This window comes from Prionailurus bengalensis, chromosome E4 (genome assembly GCF_016509475.1).
Source record: "Prionailurus bengalensis isolate Pbe53 chromosome E4, Fcat_Pben_1.1_paternal_pri, whole genome shotgun sequence".
Taxonomy (NCBI): Eukaryota; Metazoa; Chordata; class Mammalia; order Carnivora; family Felidae; genus Prionailurus; species Prionailurus bengalensis.
In genome coordinates, this window is record NC_057360.1 from 68,122,721 (window position 1) to 68,139,485 (window position 16,765).

A 16,765-nucleotide genomic window follows, 5' to 3' on the forward strand; every position below is an offset into this window, starting at 1 on the left:
CCCTTTGGCTTAAGGCGGGACAGCTCTTCCTTCAAGCCTCGGATTGGCTTAGATTCGCTTCTCCTCGAGTCCTTATTGGAGTGCACCTCTCACGTTCCTCAAGAACGAGCGTAGGTAAAAAAAATGCGCCTGTAATTGGCTATCCCTGCCCCCGTGCGCGTTCTCGCGCTGCCATTGGCTGATTCGGGAAAGTGGGCTGGGTAAAGGAGGGACCGAGGTAGAGGGTCAGGGGTTAGTGAGGCCGGAAGTAAGTGCAATAAAGTTTCTTCAGGGAGGCCGGGCCGGGGAGAAAGTTGGAACGACAACCTAAGGAGGCAGTAGCGTGATCCGGAACCAAATCGGGCCGCGGTGCGGTGCGGCGACTCCATGAGGCCCTGGTGAGTTGGGCCTTTCCCTTCTCCTTAGGTGACCCGCTCCTCCACCCCGGAACCCCTCTCTCGGGACCCTACTTCCGGTCTTCGTGGATAAGTCCCGCCCCCCGAGACCCCCTCCCCGGAAGTCCCACCCCCCAACTTCAGGGGGCTCCCCGAACCCCGACTTGTTTTCTGCTTATTGTCCACGACCCCACCCTGCCGCCCAGCTTTCCTGGAAGCCCCACCCCCGGACATGCTTCCAAGCCCTAGTGCAAGAAACCCGACGGTAGTCCTTCCAATTCCCCGAGACCCCGCCTCCTCGCGACGGGTCTCCGCTAACTCCTGTCCATCAAAGAGCCTATCTCTCGAAAGAGCAGAGCGCCGCCCCTCAAAGAACGCTAGGGACGCGTGAAGCCACGCCTCCCCGAGGCCCCGCCTCTCCCCAACCACGTCGGGCTGAGCGGACACCCCGCCTGCTAGAAGTCTCGGGTGCCCGCGACCTAGGGGCCACGCCCCCTGAGGGGCTGCTCGTGGGGCGACCCCGGTCCCCGCCTCGGAAGCGCGGTCTTCAGCTCCGAAGACCCTGGCTCACATAGTTCCCTTTTCTCTTTTGGGCCTCGGGCTCCGTTTTCCTGAGCGCTCGTGCCCCAGCAGGTGGGACGTCAAAGTGTCCCCGCCGGTTCTGAGCGGTGAGAGGTTAGAGGCAGCCCTTGGCCTCCCCCTGCCCCCTTCCCAGGGTGGGCCCGCGTGAAGGGGGCTGGACTTGGGGAGCGAGGCTTGCTCCGGGGTTCCCAGCCCCGCTACCGGAGCTTCCCCTCCCAGGACCGACTCCGCCCCAGGGACAGCTGTAGGTCTCACACCTGCACCTCGGGACCTGGTAGGGCCATGGGTTTGTCGGTGTGCGACCTGTGGGTGCGACAGGAGCGAGCGCTGTCCGCTGCCAGGGGACAGCGGCTTGGAGGGGTGGAGGGGACAGTGGCCCTTTTGCAGGGACTCCTCAACCCCCACCGCTCCTTTGGCCCTTCCCCTCCCCCTAAGCAGAGTTCCTGCCTGGGCATTCCTCCTGGGCCCGCTCGCCCGGCCTTCCCTTCTGGAAACATTCCTGAGGCTTTCGCCATTTCCTGCTACTTGCCTCCTCCTCCTCCTCCCTGCTGGGCTGGGAAGCCACCAGCGGCCTCACCCCCACACCCGGCCACCCGGACTCCCGGGAGGCGGGCTCCTTTTTTCCTATGCAAATTTTAAAAAGCCCTACTTCCTCCTTCTTGTCTTCCGAACGCCCACACCTGTCGCTCGTTCCCGGCCTCTGGATTCCGCGGCCTCCCGCGGCTGGAGGACGTCTTGGCAGGTGTGGGGGGTGTGAGGCTGTGGCGAAGCCTTTCCTCATTCTCTCGGACGTGGAGTGATAGAATTGTGCTCGGGAGTGACCAAGCTGTCCTCGATTGAGGACTAGGGCAGGTGAAAGAGTTAAGTGGTGGCATTATTAATCATTATAATCATATCATTTGCACCCTAATCTTAAGTAAATTTGAGAGTAGATAATTCCAAGGTGAAGGTGGGGGTTCTGCGTATCTTTTGCTACTTGTTTGCTGACCCCCCCCCCCATCTTCCTCCGTGGCCCCCTCAGGCAGAGCTGTGGCAGGAAGCTGTGGGTGGGAGGGATGGGTTTGGGGCTGTTCCCTGCGTCCAGCCTCAGCCCATCCCTGGCGCCCCTGGGCACAGATTTGCCATCTGCCCCCTCTGTCCCTTTGCGGCCCGTAACCCCCGCTTCTGTTGGAGGGAGAACTGTTTCACTCTCCCACGTCCTCCAGTCACATTCTGCCCCCGGCGGACACCCGCGCCTTCCCTGGTCCCTGCAAGAGAGTGCGTTCAGGGAGCTGACCTTAGTGTCAGTGTCTTGCCACCCACCCACCCTTGACAGCTTGCTTTGCTAACTAGGCCCGTGGAAGGTGGGGGGGAGACACCAGAGTGCTGGCCGCTACTCCTCGGCATGGTGGGTGCCACGGAGAGAACGAGGCTCCGTCAGCTTGTGCTCTGTTCCACCTCCTACCAGGTGGTTCCCTGAGGCACCACCCAGGTTGGACTTCGTTCCCCTTACAGCACAGGCTTTGCTCTTCCTCCTGGCCCCTCTGCGTCCACTGGGGCCACTACCAACCTTTCCCCATTTCTTTACCTCCTGTCCACCGCTGTTGTAGCAGAGGGTGCTAATGGCCCCGGCTCCCTAGGGCCACCACCCCACTGTGCCATAGCGGTGGGGGTAGCCTGGCCTGGGCTGCGGGAGGGGGGACTTTGAGTGTTCCACCAGGACAGGAAGGGAAGTGCTGAGCTCAGGGATCCCCTCCCTTTTCCACCCCCAGCTGCCTCTGTTTCCTCTCTCATTCCCCCCTACTCTCCCGTGGCTTCCTGCTGCCTTTGGCCTGCCCACGTCCTGTTTGGATTGATCCAGACCTATCCTTATTTCCCTCCTTTCCTTCGCATTCCTACATGCTTCCCTCCCACCCCCACTCTGCGCCCCTCCCCGATTACTGGTGGTTGTCTGGGGGCAGGGTGGGGACACGCATAGCTCCGTCCCTGCCGAGTCCGGGGCTGTGGCAGTGGTGGGGGTTCAGCCCCTTAGAGCCTGTGAGTCAGCACTGTCCTCGGGATTGGGCTCTCGCCTTAGCTCCCCGCCCCTGGGGAGGAGCCAGGCAGCTCTGGGTCCAGCCTGTTCTCTTCTCCGCCGGAGAAGAGGCTCCACGCTGGGCGGGGATGGGGCCTGAAACTCTCTGGGTCTGAGCGGGGGTGGGCGCTGGTGCCACTTACCCTCTCCCTTCCCAGGATCCTTGAGATCCCTGGGCCAGAGAGGTCCGGTCAGGCTAAGGGCCTGGGGATGCCCCCTGCCTGGCCCCCTTGCCCTGACCGGCAGGGGGGCCAGGCTGGGCAGCAGCCTCCCTCTCACTCCAGCCATGGATCTCCTGCCCCCCAAGCCCAAGTACAATCCGCTTCGGAATGAGTCTCTGTCATCGCTGGAGGAGGGGGCTTCGGGGTCCACCCCGCCGGAGGAGCCGCCTTCCCCCTCGGCCTCGTCCCTGGGGCCTATCCTGCCTCCTCTGCCTGGGGACGAGAGTCCCACCACCCTGTGCTCCTTCTTCCCCCGGATGAGCAACCTGAAGCTGGCCAACCCAGCTGGGGGGCGCCCGGGGCCAAAGGGGGAGCCAGGGAGGGTGGCTGAGGATGGGGAGGGGATCGTAGGGGCGGCCGCGCCAGACTCAGGCCCCCTGCCCCTCCTCCAGGACATGAACAAGCTGAGTGGAGGCGGCGGGCGCAGGACTCGGGTGGAAGGGGGCCAGCTGGGGGGCGAGGAGTGGACCCGCCACGGGAGCTTTGTCAATAAGCCCACGCGGGGCTGGCTGCATCCCAACGACAAAGTCATGGGACCCGGGGTTTCCTACTTGGTTCGGGTGAGTGAGCACGCCCCAGCCTCCCCGCTCCCTCCAGAGCCTCCAGTCCCTCTGCCCACCCATCTCCCAGCACCGCCTTGCTTTCAGGGTCCTGTTTCTCAAACCTTGCTTGCCCCTTCTCCCATTCTGGACCCCTCCCTGGGCCCCTTCCTTCTTGTGACTCCCCCCCCCCACCCCCTTCCCCCTCTCCTGCTCAGCATGCCGCCCAGCGTGGCGGAGGCCCCTAGTAAGTGTTGGAATGAGTGACCCTGGATTGTGTCCTCCGGTCTCCTCCCCCTGGAGATGTCACTCCCCCCCCCCCCCCCAGTGCCTGTCGCTGTCCTCTGGAGTCTCTTCCCAGATGCATGAGGTTCTCCCAGCCTTGCCTCTTCCCCTCATCTCCTGTTGTCTTGCACGTTGTGGGGTGTAGCCTTAGCCTCGGGCAGTGGGCAAGATGCCTTCATCTTCACTCTTCCCTTGGTGGCTCAGAGGGGAAAGACCTGGGGCTCTTCGTGAAGGGGTGGGGGGAGGCGGCTGACCCGTCATCCTCGGTCCCCTCCCCTCAGTACATGGGCTGTGTGGAGGTCCTGCAGTCGATGCGCGCCCTGGACTTCAACACCCGCACCCAGGTCACCAGGTTAGTGGGGTGGGAGCAGACTGGGGGAGGAGGGACGCGGGTCACTTGGTGGCTTGCAGGTGGTACCTTATCTTTTGGTAAAGGGGACGGAGAGAAAGTTAGGGGAGCGAGTCTGAGTCTGAATGAAAAGAGGCAGCTCTCATCTGGATCCTTCCTCCTCCGGCCCATGAGCTGCGGGCGCCGTGGCAAAGCCAGTTGGCAGCTGGAGCCTGAGTGGAAGCTGGGCGGATGGTCGGTGACTGCTGCCTTTGGGAAGGGGAGGGGACATTCGCTAGCTGGAAGGGGGTGGGGCCGGGCCCCGCTGAGGCCCTAACCCAATCAGCCAGGAAGTGGCCTCTCCGTGTCATCAAATATTAAAGGCCCTTAATTCAATCCACCACGACAAAGAGCCTGGAGTGCCCCTGGAGTCTGGCCTGGTCTTCCCCTCCCCCTGCCCCATGGCAGCCCGAGCTGAGTGGGAGGCAGGCTCTGGGTCTGAGGACCTCTCTCTCCCCAGGGAGGCCATCAGTCTGGTGTGTGAGGCTGTGCCCGGTGCGAAGGGGGCAACAAGGAGGAGAAAGGTACCCCGGGGCCGGTGGGGCTGGAGGTGCTGCTGGGAAACATGGGGTGGCAGTGGGGGGCGGGTTTCCTGGGGTGGGGAACCGCAGCTTCTGAGAGCCTTGGGCCCTCCCCTAGCCCTGTGGCCGCCCACTCAGCTCCATTCTGGGGAGGAGTAACCTGAAGTTTGCAGGAATGCCGATCACTCTCACCGTCTCCACCAGCAGCCTCAACCTCATGGCCGCGGATTGCAAACAGGTTGGTGGGGTTGGGCGAGGGGGCCAGGAACACTGCTGGAAGGGCCGAGCAGGACCTGGTCACAGTGCCAGGAGCCAGGACAGTCAGGAAGGAGGAGCTTAGAAGGGCCTGGGCTGAGAGGCCAGAAGGGCGGGACCGGCTGCCAGGGCTCGGGGGCCGCGGTCGCCCAGGTAGGCCCTGAGGCTGCCTGACGTGTTTCATTCCCCTCCTCTGTCCCCTGCCCTGACCCTCAGATCATCGCCAACCACCACATGCAGTCTATCTCATTTGCGTCCGGTGGGGACCCGGTGAGTGGCCGAACGGGGCACAGGTGGTGGGGGCAGAGTAGGGGCCAGGCGCTGGGGAGACACCGGCTGGAAGCGGTGGTGTGGTGTCTGAAAAGCACTGGGTTGTCGGGGGCGGGGGCGAGGCGGGGCTGTACAGTCGAGCTAAGTGGCTTCTTCTGACCCTGCCCGACCCCAGGACACAGCTGAGTACGTCGCCTATGTTGCCAAAGACCCGGTCAATCAGAGAGGTGAGGCGCGGTGGGGAGCGCTGGGTGGGGCCGGCTGTCCGTGAGGCAGGTGAGCAGGACCTGGGGAGCTAAGCGGGGGCCCTGGAAGGCGAGGGCCCTGTCTGCGCCCCCGACCCCCCCCCCCCCAGCAGTCCGCCTCCGAGCTCACCGACAGCCTGTGCTGTGCCCGCAGCCTGCCACATCCTGGAGTGTCCCGAAGGGCTTGCTCAGGACGTCATCAGCACCATCGGCCAGGCCTTCGAGCTGCGCTTCAAACAATACCTCAGGAACCCGCCCAAGCTGGTCACCCCTCACGACAGGTGAGCGGGTCTGGGGGTGGGGCAGCTCCCGGGCCCCAGGCCGGAACTGAGGGAGCGAGTCTGCCCCACTGCCCACACGCGAGCTCAGAGGGGGTCGGGGCATGGAACCTGTGTGCCCGCGGCCATCGGGAGAGTGTGTCCTGCCTGCTGCAGGCCGGTTCCTCCTCTCACGTGCCAGACTCCACGCCCCCACCGTCCCTGCCTGCGTGGACCTTTCTATCCCCAGCCACCTTGGTGCCAGTGCGCTTCTCTTTTCTTGCCCGTTTGGCCGTCCTTGGTTTTTCATTTTCCTGCCCGTGGAAGCCATCAGGAATTTGGGGTGCGGGAGGATGTTTTATTCCCACGATCTCTACCTTTCCTTCCTGCCTTAGGCTGGTAGCTATTGAGTATTTGGAGGAGATTAAACTAGTCTGGATCGTATCTTTTCCTGCTACCCTGTGCCTCCCCTCCCTCTCGGGAGACAGCATAACAACCAAGGGTGTGAACTTTAGGGTCATATCCGATTCCGTGGCTCTGCTCCACCACCGTGCGATTGTGGAGCCGCGGGCAGATTCTCCGGCTCTGACCCGCCTCTCTCGTCTCTAACGTTGGAGAAGGAAGTAATAGCTACTTGCAGGGCCCCCGGGAGGGTGGTGCGGCTCTGTGTAGAAAACAGCTGGCCTTGGGCCCACCCCGCAGGCAGCGCCCAGCCCGTGGCTACCGTCTGTGCCCTCCCTCTCTCTTGCCCCTCTCAGGATGGCTGGTTTTGATGGCTCGGCTTGGGACGAGGAGGAGGAAGAGCCACCTGACCACCAGTACTATAATGACTTCCCGGGGAAGGAGCCGCCTCTCGGGGGAGTGGTGGACATGAGGCTTCGGGAAGGAGCTCCCCCCGGGGCTGCTCGACCCACTCCACCCGGGGTGCAGACCCCCAGCCACCTGGGAGCAACGCTGGTAAGTGGCTCGGAAGGAGGTGGGCTGGGCCCTGGTTGGCAGTAGCAGGTTTGGGCTTCTGGTAACGTCTTGTTTTTGTCCCCGCAGCCTGTGGGGCAGCCTGTTGGGGGAGACCCAGAAATTCGCAAACAGATGCCACCTCCACCGCCCTGCCCAGGTGTGAAGGGAGCCGGGGCGGTGGGGGGGGGGGTGGCGGAGTCGGGGCGCAGGAGGCTGGACTGGGGTCACTGTGAAGCCTCTCTCTCCTCAGCAGGTAGGGAGCTCTTCGACGATCCTTCCTACGTCAACGTCCAGAACCTGGACAAGGCCCGGCAAGCAGGGGGTGGGGCCGGGCCCCCCAATCCTGCCATCAATGGCAGCGCGCCCCGAGACCTCTTTGACATGAGTGAGTGCTCCCCTCTCCTCTCTGCATGGCTGTCTTCCCACTTGGCTCCTCTTCTTCTGCCCTGCGCCTTCCTCCCCGGAGGTCTGGGTCCTGGCGTGTGTCTTGCCCCCTGCCTTTCTTAGCCTTCTCTTTGCACCCCCAGAGCCCTTCGAGGATGCCCTTCGCGTGCCTCCACCTCCCCAGTCAGTGGCCATGGCCGAGCAGCTGCGAGGGGAGCCCTGGTTCCACGGGAAGCTGAGCCGGCGGGAGGCCGAGGCCCTGCTGCAGCTCAACGGGGACTTCCTGGTGCGGGAAAGCACGACCACGCCGGGCCAGTACGTGCTCACCGGCCTGCAGAGTGGGCAGCCCAAGCACCTGCTCCTGGTGGACCCGGAGGGCGTGGTGAGTGGTGGGGGTAGGCGGGAGGCTGCGGCCCCCTCCTTCCCTCACTGCTTCCTGCTGTCCCTGCTTGGCGTTTGTGCGCAGGCACCCCTCTCCACCAGTCCAGGTTCCTTCCCTCACACCCCCGGGCCTGAGCTCTGTTCCTTTCAGCCCGCAAAGCCCCAGCCCCCTAGCCCATCTGGGCAGGAAGGTGTTCTTCTTGCCTGAGCCCCTCTTTTAACAAATGAGGAAACCGTCCTGGAGAGGAGCCGCCCCCGGTCCTCCAGACTCAGGGCTCAGTGTCCTGTTGTGTCTCTGCACCGCCCCCACTGCCCCTCATAACTTTGGGCACTTTTCTAGAGCAGTCTCCGTCTCGTTTCCCTGTCTTTTCTGCACTGCGTGTCGCCTCCCGGGTCAGAAGAGGAGTAGATAGCCCTCAGCGTCACAGTTCCTGGGCAGACGTCCCCTCTGCCTTTTCCCAGTTCACTGAGCTGTCTGCTCCCGGGGCCAGCTCCGGATTCTCCTTCTCGAGAAGCTTCAGTGATCAGGACTGACCATCCTCCCATCCCGCCATCCTTTTCTCCTTCAACCCTCTTGAATATTCCAGCTTCCTCAGCCTTGGGGGCTGAGGTCTTACTTCTGCTCTTCACCTGCATTGACCTTCTCCCTTTACACTCACCAGGTTCGGACAAAGGATCACCGCTTTGAGAGCGTCAGCCACCTCATCAGCTACCATGTGGACAATCACTTGCCCATCATCTCTGCGGGCAGTGAGCTATGTCTCCAGCAGCCTGTGGAGCGGAAGCTGTGATCCAGCAAAGTGCTTTCTCCCCGAAGGGGCCCTCTCACCCCTTCCACCCTGTTCCTTGATTCTCAGGACTTCACTTGGGAGTGTTTTGTGGGCTGGGCCTCGTGTTGGAGCTGGGAGTAGCGTGGACACGGTTCAGCATCGGCTGAATGAGAGGTTTTGCCGGAAGCCTGGGGTAGAATCCCGCTTCTCCCCGAACCTTACCAAAGTATTAATGTACAGAGTAGCCCCTTCCCTGGGCCTCTCCTGTGCCAATCTGATACCCCCTTCCCCAAGAAGGTGGGTGCTTGAGGCCTGGGCGGCGTGCCTCCTTGAAATGAGAAAAGCCTAATGGGGCAATCACCTTTCTAGGGAAGGGGGAACGAATCACACCTTTGGTCTGCCCTGGGCTCAGATCCCTCTCAACAACTCTCCCTCCCAGTGGTTAAACTTTGTGCCTTTGACCATCTCCTAGGTCTGAAGAGATTTTATGCAAAGAGTTCTTGAGCCCCTGAGGTCGAGGATGGGAGTGCTGACACCTTGGCTTCGGGGACCCTGTCCTCTCCTTGCTCAGCACCCACTCCACCTCCACCCCAGTTTAGGTTGGGAGAGCAGAGGCAGGAATGGCAGCTGGCCCCTGTCCCTGGGGAAAATGCAACCCTTAGAGATTGCCTCAGAGCCCCCCTCTCCCTGGCCAGTGGGGAGATGGACCCCTCCCTTGCTCAGTGCCTCCTGGCCAGGGGGGGGCCCCTCACCCAAGGGGTCTGTATATACATTTTGTAAGTCCCTCCCCCACCTCCCAATTTGCATGCATGTTATACTCTACAGCCAAAGCGTCGCCCGCCCTCGGTCCTGCAGCCTCTTCCCTGCCTCTTGCTGGGGCGGGGGTGGGGGGGTGTGTGTGTGACAGGATTCAGGCCTCCTGAACTGGTAACTGCGGGTTTGTGGAGGCAGGAACGAGGGCAATGAGACTAAAGCAGTAGACAATCCCCAAATACCATCTGTAGATTTGGAACTACACTTATTTTGATTTTATACGCGTATATTTTATGGCTGTGGATTTACTTTCCTTGTTTGTTTTCTCTGGCTTATCTGGAGCACAGAATGATAATAGTCAATTACATGTACACATCACCTCTTTGCCTTTTCGAAGCCCTTTTATAAGGACTAGCATTTCCCTCCTCCTGGCCTGGGCACGATCTTTTCCGCCAGAGACTGCGGCCTTGGAAGTGGATCGCGAGCCGGGACTAGGAAAGCCTGGGCCTCCCGGAGGCCAGGCGGCCTAGTGCACGACCTGAGCTTCTGAGCTTCGGTGTCAGGCTGACGCCCCCCGCCCCCCACCCCGGGAGCCAGCCCTGCTGCTGGGGGCTCCGCCTGCGGACTGGGAGTGGGGGAGTGTCTCCACGGTCTTCGTCCTCGCCTTTTTGTTTGGGTGTCTTCGCGGGTGTCACTTATACCAAAGGGAAATCCTCTTTATTAAAGTCCCTGTTTCTTCTACCTCGGCCTCAAGGTCCCTGCTGCTTGTGGTTGGCCGCGGCCGGGCGAGGGTGGGAGTGGGGGAGGAGGAGGGGGAGGGGAGGCGGGGCGGCCCCTCCCGCAGCGGCGCCTCCAGCCTCCCCCCTCCCCCCAGGCTCCGGCTCCGGGTGGTCCGGCCCGGGCCCCGCCCCTCGCCGCGCGGCGGCGGCCACGCCGACTTCCGCTTCCGGCTGCTGCCGCGGCCGCGGGCGGGCGGCTGGCGCTGCGCTCGGCGCCTGGCCTCGCCGCCCGGCCTGGCCGCTCCTCGCGGGCGCCCCGAGCCCTCTCCCGGCGATGGTGCCGCCCGAGGGCGCGTCCGTCCGCCGCCGCCGCTGACCCCGGCCCCCCCGCCCCATGGCCGCCTCGGCGCCGCCCCCACCGGACAAGCTGGAGGGAGGTGGCGGCCCCGCACCGCCCCCTGCGCCGCCCGGCACCGGGAGGAAGCAGGGCAAGGCCGGTGAGAGCGCCCGGGACCTGGCGGCCGGGGGGACGTTGGCGGGTGGGCGCAGGCGGGGGTTCTTGGGACCGGGGGACCCGAAGGGAGGCTCGGGCGGGGGGACGGGGGGGGTCCTTGTCACAGATTGGGGACCCTAGGGTTTGGAGACGCACGGACTCCAGGAGCCACTTGGGAGTCTGAGGGCATCGGGGTGGGGGGGGGGTGTCTCATTTAAGGGAGGAGGCAGCCGAGAGTGCGGCCGTGCAGCGTTCTTCGTAGCGCACCTTTGTTCGTGTTTGTTAAGTGAATGAGCAAGCGCGTGTCCAAGTTAGAAGAGCTGCTCCGGCGCGTCCGGGAGGCAGGAGGTCGGGGCAGCCTCAGGGAGATGCATTTGGGTCTGCATTCTGCTGCTCTTCCTAGGTCTGCAGATGAAGAGCCCAGAAAAGAAGCGAAGGAAGTCAAATACTCAGGTGAGTGGTGCTTGACGGTGGGGGTGACTCCTAGCTGCCACTCCAGTAGGCTGGGATGTAGCCTGTCAGTGCGGGGAGAAGAGAAAGTTTCCTTGCTTCTGGTCCTGTCCCTCGACTTCCTAACGAGGGCGGGGCGGGGGGCGGGGGGGGGGGCGGTGGGCGAGGGCTGTGTGTGAGGCCCCTTGACCAAGGATCTTATGTGTCAGGAAGAGGCGTCTTTTTTCTAGCACTTTGTGCTGTTAGCGCTTTAGCAGCTCTGGGAGATGGGCACTGCCCCTGTTTTACACATGAGGATCTGAGGCTTTAACAAGTTGAGTACCTGTTCGAGGGTCTCCAGATCGTTTGCAGTCAGAGCTAGGATTCCAGCGCAGTTCTGTCTGCTTTTCCCACCCCCTGTTCCCGTTATGTTCCGAGGTTTGTCTTGACTTGGGATCCGAGCTGGCCTTCACCAGCCTCCGGAACAAGTCCTGCATTTCTGCGGCTCTGCTGGCTTCTAGCTGTGTGTTTCCTTCTGTGATCCTTTCTTCGTCCTCTGTTCCCCACTAGGGCCCTGCTTACTCACATCTGACGGAGTTTGCACCACCCCCGACTCCCATGGTGGATCACCTGGTTGCATCCAACCCTTTCGAGGATGACTTCGGAGCCCCTAAGGTGGGGGGCGCAGCCCCTCCGTTCCTTGGCAGTCCTGTCCCTTTTGGAGGCTTCCGCGTACAGGGGGGCATGGCAGGCCAGGTACCCCCAGGCTACGGCACTGGGGGTGGAGGGGGTCCCCAGCCTCTCCGTCGCCAGCCCCCTCCTTTCCCTCCCAATCCTATGGGCCCAGCTTTCAACATGCCCCCCCAGGGCCCTGGCTACGCACCTCCGGGCAACATGAACTTTCCTGGCCAAGCCTTCAACCAGCCTCTGGGCCAAAACTTCAGCCCTCCTGGTGGGCAGATGATGCCAGGCCCGGTGGGAGGATTTGGCCCCATGATCTCACCCACCATGGGACAGCCTCCCAGAGGGGAGCTGGGCCCTCCTTCTCTCCCCCAACGCTTTGCCCAGCCAGGCGCACCTTTTGGCCCTTCTCCTCTCCAGAGACCTGGTCAGGGGCTCCCCAGCCTGCCCCCAAACACCAGTCCCTTCCCTGGTCCGGACCCTGGCTTTCCTGGCCCTGGTGGTGAGGATGGGGGAAAGCCCTTGAATGCCCCTGCTCCCACTGCTCTTCCCCCAGAGCCTCACTCAGGCTCCCCAGCTGCTGCCGTTAACGGGAACCAGCCCAGCTTCCCCCCAAACGGCAGTGGGCGGGGCGGGGGAACCCCAGATGCCAACAGCCTGGCGCCCCCCGGCAAAGCTGGCGGGGGGTCAGGGCCTCAGCCCCCCCCGGGCCTGGTGTACCCGTGTGGCGCCTGTCGCAGCGAGGTGAATGACGACCAGGACGCCATCCTGTGCGAGGCCTCCTGTCAGAAGTGGTTCCATCGCGAGTGCACAGGCATGACTGAGAGCGCGTACGGGCTGCTGACCACCGAGGCCTCCGCCGTCTGGGCTTGCGATCTCTGCCTCAAGACCAAGGAGATCCAGTCTGTGTACATCCGCGAGGGCGTGGGGCAGCTGGTGGCTGCTAACGACGGCTGACCCTGGCGAGGGTGAGGGTTCCCAAGTCTGGCTCTCGGTCCTCGTTTGCACCGGCTTCCTGTCCCCAGGGGGCAGAGACACGGTGGCTCCTGAGGGCAGAGAAGGACCCGAGGTGGGCAGGCAGAAGAGTCTGGATCACTCGCTTTTCTGGAAAATTACCTGTACACGTTGAGATCTGCAGAGATCAGGAAACCAAAGCCCTACCAGCGTTGTGGTGGCTCCCATCTCTGAAGGCCTAGGGGTGTGGCTGCAACAGGGAAGAGGCTGGAAGAAGATCCGGAGGGCAGGGGTCTCCTCTGTGCAGATGACGGACGCCCCAGCACCTGTGCCTAACACTCCTGTCCAGCCCCGCAGCTGCAGCCTTAGTTTTTGGAGTGAAGTGTTGAAGGTTTCTGGCCAGAGGAGTCGGGGTCCCATCCCCGCGGTAACGCTTTCATGGGCTTTAGGAGACAGCTTTAGGTAATAAATGGGGACTTTTCCCTTTTCTTACCCTCCCCTTGCCTCCTCCACGACGTACCCAAGCCTCACCCCCTCAGACAACCAAATAGCTTGGAGAAGCAGGAGACTGCTCGGCTGGGGCAGTTTCTTGGTGATTTGGGGCTTCAAGACTGCGAAAGAGATGCTGTCCGGACCTGTGTCCCTCATATCAAAGCCACTGGCCCTTTCTCAGCCTCTCTCGGGCTTTTAATGACCATATTTTTGCCAAAAATTGGGATATGTGGTCTGACCGGAATATTTGAGGTTTGGACTGTCCTGGGACCTGGGACTCTGGTTGTACAATGCTCCCCATGCCTCCCCCCCCCCCCCCCCCCCCCCCCCCCCCCCGCCCTCGGTTTGTTGCACAGTAGTGTTGGCGCTGGTCTAGAGCTTTCGGCACCTGTATCCCTCTGCCTCCCTGGCTTGACTGAAGGAAAGCTTGAAAAGGCATGGAGCCCTTATACCTCATCTCCTGACAAGGCCCCCTGGCCCAGCCCGTGGGGGAGGGAGGCCGTGGGACCGTCATAGCCATGGCCCCCGAAGTGCAGTCCATAGCCTGGGTGTGTTCTACCTTTCTGTAGACCTTTTGGGGCCAGGTGATCTAGCAGTTCTCACTCCTCTCCGCCAGAGCCCCCCACTGGGCTGTCTGTGTCCATATACTGATGCGTAGGCGCTGCCTGCTGGATGTGGGCCCCGGGCCGGGCTCGTGCACACGGTCCTCAGCGGGGCGGGGAAGCAGGCACACATGTGGTCTGGTGAGGAGCTAGGGGGTTGCCTGCATCCTACACACACACACACACCCACACCCACCCACCACCCTACACACACACACCCCCCCCCCCCCCACCCCCCGTGACTTTAGCATGTGAAGAACTCATTTGCCTGCACGGGTGGAGCCAGCCGCTTTCGAGGCCGTGGGAAGGGAGGGAGGGGCCTCGGCTTCCCTCCCCCGGTGTCCGGCCTCCCGCCCCCGGCTGTGTGTTGTGTTTGTGGTTCTGTGGCCCCTCTTTTATCTGTTGCTATTTTTGTGACGTCTCCTCCCCCGCCCCCCCCCCCATTCCTCCGCCATCTCCGCCTTTTGTAAGTGGCTCCTGGGAGGGGTCTGCTCAATCGCCCCCCCTACACTATTTGGAAGGAACTGGGGGTGGCAGAGATGTGGTGGTGGGGGTCTTTTGTACGGTTGGATTAATAAAATGACTTGAAAGTCCAGACGAGGACTCCTGGCTGTTTCAGCACACGAAGGTTGGAACGAACCTCTGCCACTGCCGGCGCGGATGCCTGAGGGGTGAGGATACCTACGTGCCCAGGGTTCGTGGAAGAGAGAATGGTGGAGATTCTGGCTCCTGAGGTGACCTTGGTACGAGGCGAGGAGCCGAGGGCGGCCTGTGTGCGCCACCCCTCCCCCTGCGTCCCTGGTGTGGGAAAGCAGTTCTTTTCTGGGCACATTCTTGGACCCGGCCTGGAGCCAGGGCCCCAGGGAGGCAAGTGCCGTTGGTGTTTCTGGGTTTAGCGCCTACTGCCCCTCCCCCAGTTGTTTGGGTTAGGGGTCAAGTAGAGCTCCAGGTCAAGTGCAGTGGGAAGGGGGCTGCCCCTGGTCTAGCAGATTTCCCTTGGGCATGCTTTCCAGGTGTCCCCTTTAGAAAAGTAGCAGTGGCATCCTTAATCTGCACTGGCCCAGGGCGAGGAGAGCGGTGGGAGGGTTATTTCCAACCCACGGGATGCCATCTCCCTTCCCCCATCCTGCAGCTGTCCCTGTCTGTCCTGGGGTCGACCTGGCCCCTCCGGTCTCGGGAGGTACCACCCTTTGCTTTCAGTTTTGGGTCTTCCCCCTAGCAACTGTTTCTACACTGGGAAAGTAGGCGAGGTCACCGAAAACCCAGCTTGCGGGAAGTTCAGCCCACCGTGGGAGGAGAGCCCGGGGCCGGGGGCCCGGCAGGTCCCCCTCCCCTCCTCCGGCTCTCGATTCCAGCGCTGATTGGCCCAAAGTTTCCGCCCTCTCCGGGACACTGGTTCTTCATTGGCCAGTCCCGGTCACGTGGGCCCCTCCTCTCCTGGGCTGGAAACCCGGGGAGGCCGCAACAAGTCGGGTGAGGACTGCGGGTACTGCTGGGTCAGGTGAGGCCCCGGCGGGGCAGGGGTCGCGCGGACCCCATCACACGGGAGGGGCGTGGGCTGCCCCGGGGACCCGGGAGCTGCCGGTCCCTGCTGGGCCTGGAGAGGCGGCGTCCGGGACGGCCGTGTCCCGGACCGGCACTTGCTCCGGCGCCCCGGGCATGCTCTGGTGGCGCGGGGGTCCTTTGCTTCCGAGGTTTGGGGCAGCCACCCCTACAGGGCTTGAGTTGGGCCAGACTCGCCAGCTTGTGCAGGGGGGAGAGCTCCCCCTTTAGCTGTCCTCTAGGAACAGCAGAGTGTCTGACAAGCCTCAAGGTCCGTTTTTGTGAGGAGGGGTGGAGGTGGAGAGGTAGACCGGAACGAGATCTGAAACCCCACGGGGAGCGATGTAGGTTGGACCGAGAAGGGAACTTCCTAAAAAGGTAAAGCGATGCGGGCTGAGGAGAACGGGGCCATCTTTTGGAATCTTGGATGCACTCTACGGACAGAGCAGTTGCAGAGTTTGGAACTCTGGGTGCAGGGCTTCCAGACTGTCTCCTGTTTGGGGCTCAGAAGTATTTGTCTTTGTTGACCCAAATGCCGGGGCTGGTTTCCATGGAGACAGTGAGTCTGCCATCACCCCGGTTGCCATGGTTCCTGGTTCTGGAGGACCCGAGCAGGCTGTACACAGCCAGGGAGAAACAGAGACTTCAGCCCAAGCTGCTGCCACTTCCTTCCTGCCACCACCTGTTAACAGTCACGCGCAGCAACTGGGAATGGGGAGATGGTGACAGAAGGCGGCGGAAGGCCCGAGAGTGGCCGGCAGGCCTAACAGGGCTGGCTGTGTGGATGCCTTCAGAAGCTGGCCAGGGGGTCCCGTTGGATGTGGTGTGGGGGTCCTTGCAGCCATTCTCCGTCTGCCTGTGGGTCGGCTGTGCGTATCTAGGAGGCACAGGCCTTGGGGTAGACACCGTCAGCTGTCTGTCCCGGGCGTGGGTCTTGAAAGGCCACAGGAGTATCAGGACCCCGCGCAGGACTTGGCACCAGCTTAAATAGATGGGGGCCGCGCGGGGGTCCCTAAGCGTTTCTTCCCAAGCCTCACTTCCCTTCCTAGCGTTTCCTTACAGAGCCCTGCTCCTGTGCCCACCCCCCCCCCCCCCCCGTTTGGCCCTTCTGTGAGTGGTCATGTGTCCTCCTCTGAAGGACCACAGCCCAAGACTTGGGGGGGCGGGGGTCAGCTCATCTTATCCTCCTGCCTTGTGCCAGGTCCCCGTCACAGCTGCCCAGACTCAGGGGACAGTCTTGGCTGGAGTGACAGGACAGGTCTCCCGCTCCTTACCCCACTTTGTGTCAGGCTTCAGAAGCTGGCGTGACTTCCCACCCCCACCTGCCGAGTCAGAGGCGAGTAGCAGGGCGCAGGGCCGCAGCCCTGATTTTCGTCTGCACTTTGCAAACCGTAAGGTCTTGACAAACGATGGCTGTCTTTAAACCCTTTTCCCAGTTGCCTTGAGTTCCATGGGATGACACTGTGCAGATTACATAGAAAGGAAACAGAACTTAGAATGGAGAGTCAGCGTGATGAGGAGGTTTACGAAGGGTGTGCTGAGACGCGTCTGGGCCATGTCAGGTGTTCTCAGGCCGGACTGCACAGGAGAGAGCCTTCTGGGAGGTTTCCAAGAAGAC

General features: G+C 62.5%; 3 protein-coding genes across 19 annotated transcripts in view; all 3 read left to right on the forward strand.

Moving 5' to 3' along the window:
- The first annotated feature begins 2 nt into the window (after positions 1-2).
- SHC1 (SHC adaptor protein 1) lies at positions 3-9,976 on the forward strand. 12 transcript variants are annotated; one of them, XM_043569451.1, is made up of 14 exons: positions 3-114; positions 272-377; positions 3,623-3,790; positions 4,336-4,406; positions 4,903-4,966; positions 5,082-5,201; positions 5,435-5,488; positions 5,664-5,715; positions 5,888-6,014; positions 6,749-6,947; positions 7,035-7,104; positions 7,183-7,332; positions 7,475-7,713; positions 8,375-9,976. In XM_043569451.1, the coding sequence occupies exons 3-14, from the start codon at positions 3,626-3,628 to the stop codon at positions 8,501-8,503; spliced, it is 1,440 nt and encodes a 479-aa protein (XP_043425386.1). In that variant the 5' UTR covers positions 3-114; positions 272-377; positions 3,623-3,625; the 3' UTR covers positions 8,504-9,976. The 12 variants fall into 12 exon arrangements, with proteins under 12 accessions (XP_043425386.1, XP_043425387.1, XP_043425391.1 ...); XM_043569452.1 differs by having other exon boundaries at positions 7,198-7,332; XM_043569456.1 differs by having other exon boundaries at positions 7,201-7,332.
- A 206-nt stretch (positions 9,977-10,182) lies between these two features.
- Positions 10,183-14,200, forward strand: PYGO2 (pygopus family PHD finger 2). The gene is made up of 3 exons (XM_043569458.1): positions 10,183-10,451; positions 10,851-10,900; positions 11,447-14,200. The coding sequence occupies exons 1-3, from the start codon at positions 10,349-10,351 to the stop codon at positions 12,512-12,514; spliced, it is 1,221 nt and encodes a 406-aa protein (XP_043425393.1). The 5' UTR covers positions 10,183-10,348; the 3' UTR covers positions 12,515-14,200.
- An 805-nt stretch (positions 14,201-15,005) lies between these two features.
- The window catches only part of PBXIP1 (PBX homeobox interacting protein 1), a 28,931-nt gene continuing 27,171 nt past the window's right edge, over positions 15,006-16,765 (forward strand). For 2 of the 6 annotated variants that reach the window (XM_043569439.1, XM_043569443.1), the window contains exons 1-2: positions 15,015-15,106; positions 16,349-16,483. The gene's annotated coding sequence lies outside the window, so the exon portion shown is untranslated. Of the gene's footprint in view, positions 15,107-16,348; positions 16,484-16,765 lie in introns of all 6 variants that reach the window. The other 4 variants (XM_043569438.1, XM_043569442.1, XM_043569441.1 and 1 more) reach the window with 3 other exon arrangements.

Bases quoted from the DNA above. Each gene is read 5' to 3' on its own strand.
- SHC1 (XM_043569444.1), top strand. From the start codon at position 3,296: ATGGATCTCCTGCCCCCCAAGCCCAAGTACAATCCGCTTCGGAATGAG. The intron at 4,967-5,081 runs GTACCCCGGGGC...GCCCTCCCCTAG, and splicing joins GGGCAACAAGGAGGAGAAAG to CCCTGTGGCCGCCCACTCAG. The intron at 5,202-5,434 runs GTTGGTGGGGTT...CCTGACCCTCAG, and splicing joins TGGCCGCGGATTGCAAACAG to ATCATCGCCAACCACCACAT.
- PYGO2 (XM_043569458.1), top strand. From the start codon at position 10,349: ATGGCCGCCTCGGCGCCGCCCCCACCGGACAAGCTGGAGGGAGGTGGC. The intron at 10,452-10,850 runs GTGAGAGCGCCC...TGCTCTTCCTAG, and splicing joins GAGGAAGCAGGGCAAGGCCG to GTCTGCAGATGAAGAGCCCA. The intron at 10,901-11,446 runs GTGAGTGGTGCT...GTTCCCCACTAG, and splicing joins GAAGGAAGTCAAATACTCAG to GGCCCTGCTTACTCACATCT.